A 10,591-nucleotide genomic window follows, 5' to 3' on the forward strand; every position below is an offset into this window, starting at 1 on the left:
TGTGGTCTTTTATACGAAAGGGAAAAAAAAAATACTAATTATATAACTTCATCCTTATTCGCCTAAGACAAGTGACAATCTTTAACGTTTGGCAATAGGGATAGGACCTTTTGGAATGTTGTACAAATCAATGTACTGGCCTCCTTAATTCCATTTTCATAAAGGAGGTCACTTTTCTAGCAAAAAGAAACATTGAAGGTCTTGCTTTTTATAGTGTCATGATGCAATTATCTGTTACCCTTTTTCTTTTTCACCCTAAATATCTTGTCCTTTTTTTATTTTTGGGTTCAATGGTCTTTATCACAAAAAGCAAAGCTGATGATAACTATGAAAGGAGTTCATCTGGTGTCATACACTTGTGAATAATTTTGTGCACAACTTGCTCATGTGGTGAGTTGTGATTGGTAAAAGAGTGACGGTGGCTCACCCCTCCACCAATCACAACTTGCCACCGAATTGTGCACAAGTTTGTGGCACCAGAATTTTTCACCATGTAAGGGCAAAAGGTCTGAAATCATGGAGTACGGATAATTAACTATTTGAACAATTATTAATTAAATAATTGGTGAGTACTGCACTTCAACAAAAGACTAGTATTTAATAAATTAATTAATCTAATTAAGCCTATTCGGTTTCTTCCTTGAACACGTTCAATTATTCAACCACGCGAATCATTTTACACCGTATCAAGCAACATCAGGAGGTATATTATATGGTGTGTATACCATAAAAACTCCTCACTGCACCATCCATTCTCAACTATCCACGTGTCATAAAGATAATAATACCATTTGATCTAAAAGCCAAGAAAATAGCCACAAGAAACATAGCCAATATAATCAATAGCTACCAAAACCGTTTCCAACAGTCGTCCTAAAAATTTAAAGCTCAGCAGGATCAACACTACCATTTCAGTAAACTCTACTGCTCTCTATTCTTCATTCCTCAATTTAAACAAGCCTAAGTCTCACATTTTTGTTATTTAGAGCACAAAAAATTTGATTATTTCTTTGAATGCTTGTAGTCTTCTTGTCCAATGCACATAGAATTTTTTTTCTTCTTCTTAAAATAACTCTAAGCTACAGGGTAAGAGTTTTAAACTTAAGACCTTATGGATCTCTTTAGGTCTTAAAAATTACTAAACCAATCCTTTATGAATTTTTTGCTAAATAAAATAAGCAGATGTTTTTCAACGTCTATGATAAAAACATTAAAAGATGTCAGTTGAGCTATAAATACTTTCAATGATTATTTTGCATGAATTTTTACAAATATGGGTAACAAGAATCCAAACGTAAGATCATAGATAAATTATCATAATATACTGTAATGCTATTGTATATGTATCAACGGTCAAGATCTTGACGTGAAAGAAACTTACGTGCTATGTATCATCATTGCATACATAAGAAATGACCATACTTTACAAAAGCTCACATGTGAAAGGTAAAGGTTTACCAAAAAAAGAAAAAGAAAAAAAAAGAAAGGTAAAGCAAATGACCAAAACGCCTATGGTGCTAGTTTCCCAACGGTCAACATTGTCCAACACTACGGTTTGCTTATTATATTTTGTGCGTATATAGAGAGAGAGAGAGAAGTAGACTATATAGACGGCCATGGTTTACGTCAGATTCCAACATCTTCATCCTCGACTTTGGCCGGACTTTACTTTCTATTTATGATGATTGCCTTTTGATACTGAGGGCAATCGAATCCAATATCCAAACCCCAGTTTCGTCACAGCCCAGCCTAGGCTTCCTTCTTTTCAGGTTTGATTCTCTTACATGTAGCTAAGTAGTATCGTGTGGCTTAAGTCATTGGAAGTCTTTCAAAGGTATCACCAGTTGAACCTTGTACTTTTCAAGTTAGAATTGCTATATTTAGGTGTTTTGTGATATGGGTTTGTTTCATTTCCGGTTTTGGTGAGTTGGGTTTCAGTCAATTAAGTTTGATTTTGAGGTATTTGGCTTCTTTCAGTTCTTGGGGTTGGGGTTTGGTAAACTGGGTAGTGAAGGCTTTGATTGAGTGTTGAGGGGTAGTGCCGAAAATTGTGCTTACATTTATAGAGCACTTGGAAAGTCATTGAACTTGAATCTACATGGATAGAGCACTTTGAAGACATTAACTTGTTTGAGTTCCTTTATATCGGTTTCAACTATATTGCTATTTGGTTCCATTCCCTGTGAGGGGTTTTTTCTCCTTTATCGATTTGGTGCACTGAGTATTGGAGCATTGTGCTTTTTCTTGAATTAGATTATGTGGTTCTAGCTAATTTGTATCATCGACTTTCATGATGATAGTCCGAAATATTTGAGCAATTGAATTCTTAAACTCGAAAGATTAGAGTAGAGGGCTTTGCATTTCCAGCTCTCTTCCTATCCGGGTCAGCTACAATAAGGCTTTGGTTCATTCGATTTTGCAGCATACTGGTTGAATATTTTAAGGTTCTGTTTGTGCATCTCCTTTTCTGGCTTTGCTTGGTGGTGATTAGCAGAATATAGAGATGCTTGCATTATCATTTAGCTCTCAAACATGGAAATTAAGTTCATTATTTTGTTGAGAATGGATATCATTGTGTTAAGTCTGTTGCTGTTGATGCAACTGCCAAGAATCTTTGCCTCTGAATTTGTCCAGTCAAAGGTTTGTGGTACTGATAGCATAACATATTCAAATTCTAATGGTCATGAGCTGTTTTACATTAATGGGGATGAGGTCAACGAAGATCTGTTCTGTGAAGCCCTACAATTTTATCATGCAAGTGGTTGCATATTCGACGGGTACCTTGGAAGTAACCACTGCAAAATGGACCTTTCATTAGGTATGCGCCAATGTAAAGTGTTGGCTCCAGTTTCTGGTTTGTACAAATATTAGTAAAAAGTCTACCTTTATTAAGCATAGTCAGAATTTATAGTACAAGTCTTAGAATCTTTATTAAGTGTTACTGCTTTTGTAGATGGTTTGGTCTTTAAGGCAGGAAGAAAACTTTTTCAAAGAAATTTAAAAGAGGAACCGAAAAAACATGACCAGCATCATATGTCAACCCCAAAAATAGCTGGTATGGCAACAACTGCAGCTTTGGTTTTGTGTTGTGTTTTCCTCTGTGCCTGCTTTCAGAGGAGAAAGAAACCAACTTCCCACACTGTTCTTTCTAAGGATCCACACTCAAGTGAGTACAATTTTCTATTCTGAATCTTGCCATCTATGACTTTAAAATACTATGAACTGTTATAGCTAAGCTTCCCCAATTCTATGAATTTAATAATACGATGACTAAAAGTGAGTGTTTTACATTTTTACTATTTACAGTGTTTTGCAATTATGGCATTATTCTCCCCAATGTTAAATCTTTTCTGGCTTAATTAGATGAAATTTTCTTGATTTCATTTGTTTTCTTTCTAATGCTATACTTCACAAGTGATTAATTTTGTTCTTGCAGTAGATTCAGCTTCATTTGATGCGAATCCAGCTCCTGAAAAGATTCCAGCCAGTCCACATCGGATGCTAGTACCACCTAGTCCTTCTAGATTCTCAATTTCACCTAAACTCAGTGGAATTGGATCATTACAACTCACTTTGAGCCAGCTTTTGAAAGCAACCAGCAATTTCTCACAATCACTACGAATAGGTGAAGGAGGCTTTGGAACTGTCTACAAGGCACAGCTAGAAAATGGCCTCATGGTTGCGATAAAGCGAGCGAAGAAGGTAGTGCTGGTTCCCTAAATGATGCTGAATATACTACTTATGCAATATCATCTCCACCATTTAGTCAGTAGAATTTACGTTGTGGGTAATGGCATTTAAGCTATTTAATGTGATAGAACATTCAGATTAAGAAACATACAGCCACCTTTTGATTAGAAATGGGTTGCTTTCTGCAAAATATGGACTTTGAAAATTAAAAAAAATAAGGATAGGGAATTCTCACCTAAAAGTAAATAAAGGATAAGCAAAGGAAACACCATCTAGAGGGATCATTTCTGCATTCAGCAACTCTTTTCAACTTGACAGATTAATGGCATTCAATCTTATTAGACAAAGATGCAACTTGCTCTCTCAAGAAAATTAGACTATTAAAAGCTAGTTTATTTGTGTAGATGATTAGTCTTTTACCTAACAAGAAACCAACTGTGTTTCTTGTTTTATTTTCATCAAAGAAGGGGCCAGGCGCAAGTTTTTAGGTATTCTGTTGGGTGTGCTGGATTGGACAAGTGGTTCCAACTAGAACATTGGTGCAAGCTTTATGTATAGAAGTAGTGCCTAGTGGCCAACAAAAGAGAGTCATGTATTGTTCACATTGGGTCTAATAGGAACAAAACATGATAAACTTGTAGGTTTATGACGTAGTTCAAAGATTTCCAAACTAAACGAGGCTCTGCTTAAGTGGTGGAAAAATAGGAATTTTATTTTACAATGTTTACATAATTTACAAGTTTTCAAGTCATTTTAAGCTTAAGTTGCCTTTATAATGAAAAAATTCTTAAAAGGAATTTCAGTTATCTTCTCATATCTCTCATTCCATGAAATTTTCCAATTTACAATTCTGACACATTTTCTTTGTACACATGACATGATTGCTTAGGAACTCTTTGAGAATCTGCAGACTGAATTCTCTAGTGAAGTTGAACTTCTGGCCAAAATTGATCACCGGAATCTAGTGAAATTGCTAGGTTATATTGACCAAGGAAATGAACGCCTTATCATCATAGAGTATGTGCCAAATGGTACTTTGAGAGAACATTTAGATGGTAAGCTTACTTAATCACAAGAAAAAAAATCTTAATTCTGATGAGAATAATGGTGTTAACTATGTTGTTGCTATTACTGGCAGGTCAACGTGGAAGAATCCTGGATTTCAATCAGCGACTTGAAATTGCCATTGATGTTGCTCATGGCCTAACTTATCTCCATCTATATGCAGGTGACAAACTTTTCTTTCAGTTTGCTTGTTTCATGGATCCTTGAAATTTTGAAGACCAATCCAAGGAACAGTCCTTGATTTATTTATTTGGCTTTGAGGGGGGAGGAATCAAATTTGCAATGTTACAACTGAGTCGGGTTGGAATGTTGCAATTCCATTCTAAATCTTCCTTGCTCCTCCTTCATTTTCTGAACAAATAAGCTAAATTTTACAGAATTCCTTTGGCATAGACTTCAGATACACTTCTCAGTTTAGAGTGATTTAGATATAGGCTGAAACAGTCTATATCTATCAGTTTGCATAGTTAAGTACTAGACTGACAAGCCATGATTTTCACATAGCAGTGCCCAGTGGTTTCTATTGGTAATGAAGACAGTCATTGGTTCACGTTTGAAATTCTGACCATGGGAAACTTCATGTGACTTAAACAATGTTCCTTTCTTCTTCTTGCAAACTTGGTCTTTTGTGTGTGTGTCCTGATAACAGCCTCTCCATAACACATTCTTTTTACCATGAGCCCATTTTTGTGATTTAGAGCTAGTGTAAGTGCATTGACATGAATCACAAATAAAAACAATCAATTTGGCCTACTCAAAGCCTATGCCATGTGCAACACTGACCAAAATCCATTATCAACAATATGGATTACAACCACTTTCAACCAAACCTTACAAACCAAACTCACAACCTTACATACTTGCACAAACAACACTTACAAACATAACAAGCATAAACAAAACCTCTCACAAACATAAACTAACTCAAAAACCTCACACACATAGGCTCACCCATCCCAAAGCCCTAATATACCTAATAACTCTCTCGCACCTAATTGACAAACACTCAAACTACTCTTCAAAGTGACAAACTCCATGTTCTTCTAGGGTCTTCTCCTCTAGCCATGTGGTAGGACCCTTGGGCAAATGCCACCAAACCCATTGCAGCAATTCTATTCCTTGATGGACAAGGAATACCCAATTTCTACTTCAATAAAGAACTTCCCTTCTTCACCAAGGAAAAACCTTTCATTCCATGCCAAGAAAATCTAGACCAAATCAAATTAGAAATTTGAGACAATTTCTAACACCCAAGATATTTGGGATGCCATTTCACATTTTAATGATTTCTTGCCAGATAAACTTCTTACAGCATGTGTCATTTCTTTGTTGCAAATTTAATTGATGCCTAAATTTTTGTTCATCTTGCTACAGAGAAGCAAATCATCCATCGAGATGTGAAGTCATCCAACATTCTTCTGACAGAGAGCATGAGAGCCAAGGTGGCCGATTTTGGATTTGCAAGGCTTGGTCCATTGGATACTGATCAAACACACATTTCTACCAAAGTGAAAGGGACAGTGGGTTACCTAGACCCTGAATACATGAAGACCTATCAACTCACCCCCAAGAGTGATGTTTACTCATTTGGGATTTTACTTATAGAGATTCTGTCAGGCCGTCGTCCTGTGGAGTTGAAGAGACCTCCTGAACAGCGGGTGACACTTCGATGGGTACGCTTATTTTCCATTACCTTGATTTTTTTTTGGGGGGGGGGGGGGTCAGTTGAGGCTACCTATAAATTAGTTTAATACTTCAGATTATTCTTAGAACATGGGGTAACATTTAAGGTACAAATGCAACAATACACCAATTTGATGGATTATAAGTTTACATCTATCAGAAACCTCCTTTGCTGAGGCCACAATTAGATGAAATGTTTCAAATTATTCTTGGTAGGCCTTTCGTTTGGGCTGAATTATGCTGGGTAAACATCAATTTGCGTCTGATATAGGCTAGGTGCCGATACATGACAAGTTCAAAAGGAATTTGGGAGAGGAAATAGAAAAGGAAAGATATACCTAGGAATCAGTACCTAGTTCTAGTTGCTTGGAATTAGCACTAAGCAGGACATGTAGGTTGCCAGGAATGACAAATTATTTACTCCTGTGGGAGGAGTCCTCCCCCCCCTCACAAGTGCGGACCTCAGTGTGGGACACATGGTGGAACCCACAGTTGTTGTGACTCCTCCCGGGGGAATGAAAATTTTCATGCCAGGAATTAGCACCTTGCTTTTGGAAAATTCCAACATCAAATTCCCTTCATCACATCATATGTGTCCCTTACATTTTACTGGAGCCCTTTATAAATAGGTTTCCAAGAAAATTAACTAGTAAAATAATCAAACCATAAACATAATCCCAAATAATGAGGATAAGATTAGGGGAATAAAATCCTCTATCCCATTTTGGATGTTCCTTTTTATTTTCCACTAATCACAACTTGTCTCATATCATTTTTTTCTTTCCTTACAAAGTAGCCAAAGTTTAAAATGGAAAAAATAAAAATTCAAGCACATGATTTACTGCAATTGGTGGAACACTAAATGTGGGATAAAAGATTTCTATTTAGAGTAGTGTGGATGAAGTGGAGAAATGCATTAGGAGCAATGTGTTATCATATAATACCTATTAAGTTAAATGTAGGGCTGTTAAGAAGCAACATGTTCATAAAATGAGTATAGCTAAAATAAGTAGAGATACAAGGAAAGATAGGATTCCAGATCAGATCGAAATGAGGAAAGTCTCTTAAAAATAACGGTGGCTTGTATTGATGAAAAGAGGAGAGATTATCACTTGAGAGTATACCTCTGGCTAGTACATAGAAGATCGTGTAATTGCAATAGCTCCTCTGGTGATACAGGTCCAAGCTAACTCTGGTCTGCCCTTCCAATGAATTAAGTGGCACTAAAATCCTCCACCCCTATTAGAAACAACATGCTCATCCAAAATGACATTAATATGTTTTTTATATTTTGGCAACAAGTTTGGTGGTGTTGGGATGAGTCATAGGGTTTGTCATGAGATCATGGGAAAGCTCATTGAAGTATCAAATGTGATATTTTCTGGACCTTTATAAGCAACTAGATCCTCAATATTAAAGGTGGAGCTACTTTTGTAATCAAATGAAAATCATTAGCATATGCATCTGGTCCTACCCAATTCAACACTTTGAGTGGTTCAACACTACAAGCTTGCAGTTGCCTAACAGAGTTGTAGGGAAAATGTTCAGGCCTAATTGGAACCATGACATAATCTCCTACAGTAAATGCCATATAATGTGAATTAGCTTGAGTTTTGTATGGATCATCACTTGCTTGAGGTTGTTTACTAATTTCATGTTGCTTATATGTTCTTTGTTATGATCCAAGTGTCCCACGTGACTTAAGCACAAGCTTAACCATGAGTATATAAGCTCTTGGGCTCCCTTTTCTTGCAAGCTAGTTTTCGAGGGTGAGTTCTATCCATAGGTTTGTATCATTCTTATTGCCCCAGATACTATAACATCTGTTGAAAGTGGGAGAAGATTTAAAGGCTTCCTAGGTTTGACTTCAAGTGGAAATGGAATCGTCACTCATTGCCCTCTTAAACCCTTTTAGGCTTAAAATGCTTGGGCCCTTTTTCACTATCGCCTCTTTTGGTTGTACTATCATGAATTCAACCTCATCTCACGTTAGATGTATCAAGACTATTCTTAAGAACTTTAGGGAGTTCAACTTAAGGTGGTAAAGTTTGAATGCAACCTAGGTTAAGGTCTCTCCCTTGCACTCTTCATCTTTGTCCCGAATGTCATCAATGTTAGGTATGTAGACTTGTTCTTCCAGATCTTCCTTATCACTCTCTTGCCTATGTCCAACAAGGAAAATGATTAAACCCTAATCCCACATAATCCTCGATCATAATAAAATTACATAAGTGGAAATTCAAATTTAAATTAGCATTAATTTTGGTATTCATTGAAAGTGTTTTGGAATAATTATTTAGTACTTCTGGAGTAATGCTTATTAGTCATTCCACTCATATAATAGTGAATCCTACTAACTAAATTAATAGTGTGACCCACCATTCTTGTGATAGGATGGAGCATTGCTCCTAGAGTATTGAATAATTTTTTGATGCTTTGGATGTAACTAAAAGCTGTAAATTAGGCTGTCCATGGATGTGACAAGGTTCCTGACTCCTACCCAGCTAATTCTACTCGTTAAATAGTTTGATTTTTTTTATATTATTTATTATTATCCTATTATAATGTTATTCCGCGGTTGATATGTGATTCTCTAGTATGGATATAAAAACTTTCCTACATACAAGAAGACTACGGTTAATATGTGATTCTCTAGTATAATAGATAGGGGCGGAGCCAAGGGGGGCACTAGCCTGCCAAAAAAAAAATTAGGCACTTAAGAGATATCCTAATTTTGCCTTGTGATGGTTTCATTTTTTTGTTTTCTTTAGTCCTAAATGTATAGAGTATATGAAGAGAACTTTGATCTAAACTCTAGGAATGAGACCAACACTCTTGTGACTACTGGGTATTAAATTCTTTGAAAACTGAGCTATATTCTCCTAGCATTACACGTCTTTTCTTTTCTTTTTTCCTTTATTGCAGCGTGTCTTAGACTCTTAGGGTATTTATATCGGTTAGCAGCTAGGCTGTGATATACTATTCTATAGTATACTCTATTTTTTTTTTTTGAGAATCTACTCTATTTTTTAAGAAGTAATAGTATTATTCTATTCTTTTATTTTAAATTATGTAGGTCTTATTACATTAAAATATCACTAAAATATATGTGTATTGTTTTTTTTTATATGAAGTAATATACATATACATGTCCAAATGAATGTTCATAGTGTATATAAATTTTGTCCCCCCTGAAGTCAAATCCTGGCCCCGCCACTATATAGATATAAGAACTTTCCCATATACAAGAAGACTATTGCAGCCATGTTTGGGTGTGCGTTTTGCCCCTATGATTAGGAAATAATAATTCTATCTTGGTGCAAACCTGATTTGAAAGTCTAAATTGTGTCAATGACATTAGTAATTTCCACCGAGGGGGGCAAATTCAGAGACCTCATTTGGAGACATCTTTATAGGCTATAGCCAGTGATTATCTAGATGGTGCCACTGCTAAAGAAAGTTAAGAGGGATGCATGATTGCAACAATTATCCGATGGGTTTGTTCATAATTGCAACTCCTAACACCTGCATGGTTGTACAATCAATGCAGTGTATCAAAGTTTTTTTTTTTTTGGTTTCCTTGTTGCTCATTAAACCCTTCCATCCTGTATATAAGTTCTCAGGTCAAGCAAATTTGATATTGTGCAGGCCTTCAAGAAGTACGATGAAGGAAGTGTGGTGGAATTGGTGGATCCTTTGATGGAGGAAGTCGTGGATGCAGAAGTACTTATGAAAATGTTTTCTTTGGCATTCCTGTGTGCAGCACCTGTTCGAGTTGATCGGCCAGACATGAAATCAGTGGGAGAACAGCTGTGGGCAATAAGGGCAGACTACCTCAAGAGTGCAAAGAAAGGGCCTTGATTGATATCCGATAGTTTTCTTTTATAAATCAAATTGTGTTTGATAGTTGTCTTTTATAAATCAAATTATGTTTTCTTCAGCTGCAGAAGCGAAAATTTCATTTTGACATTGCCTTTTCTTTCTCTTGTTTATTTTTCTTCATTCTTGAATATGTTCAGTTGTGTACTATTTTTCAACTTTGTTATTGCAAATGAATGCCTTACTGTGACAAGTATCAACAGGCGGTGAGTGAGACATCTACATCTTGAACTTTGCTATCAAAAGAATCAATTATTGTTCTCCTGTATTTAAA

General features: G+C 36.0%; 1 protein-coding gene across 2 annotated transcripts; it reads left to right on the forward strand.

Annotated features, from left to right (window-relative positions):
• The first annotated feature begins 1,545 nt into the window (after positions 1–1,545).
• On the forward strand, positions 1,546–10,591 carry LOC142614407 (calmodulin-binding receptor-like cytoplasmic kinase 3). Of its 2 annotated transcripts, none has more exons than XM_075786931.1 (7): positions 1,546–2,818; positions 2,954–3,166; positions 3,437–3,702; positions 4,580–4,745; positions 4,829–4,918; positions 6,130–6,428; positions 10,087–10,591. In XM_075786931.1, the coding sequence occupies exons 1-7, from the start codon at positions 2,533–2,535 to the stop codon at positions 10,297–10,299; spliced, it is 1,533 nt and encodes a 510-aa protein (XP_075643046.1). In that variant the 5' UTR covers positions 1,546–2,532; the 3' UTR covers positions 10,300–10,591. The 2 variants fall into 2 exon arrangements, with proteins under 2 accessions (XP_075643046.1, XP_075643053.1); XM_075786938.1 differs by having other exon boundaries at positions 1,569–2,818; positions 3,440–3,702.

This window comes from Castanea sativa, chromosome 1 (genome assembly GCF_040712315.1).
Source record: "Castanea sativa cultivar Marrone di Chiusa Pesio chromosome 1, ASM4071231v1".
NCBI classification, from domain to species: Eukaryota; Viridiplantae; Streptophyta; class Magnoliopsida; order Fagales; family Fagaceae; genus Castanea; species Castanea sativa.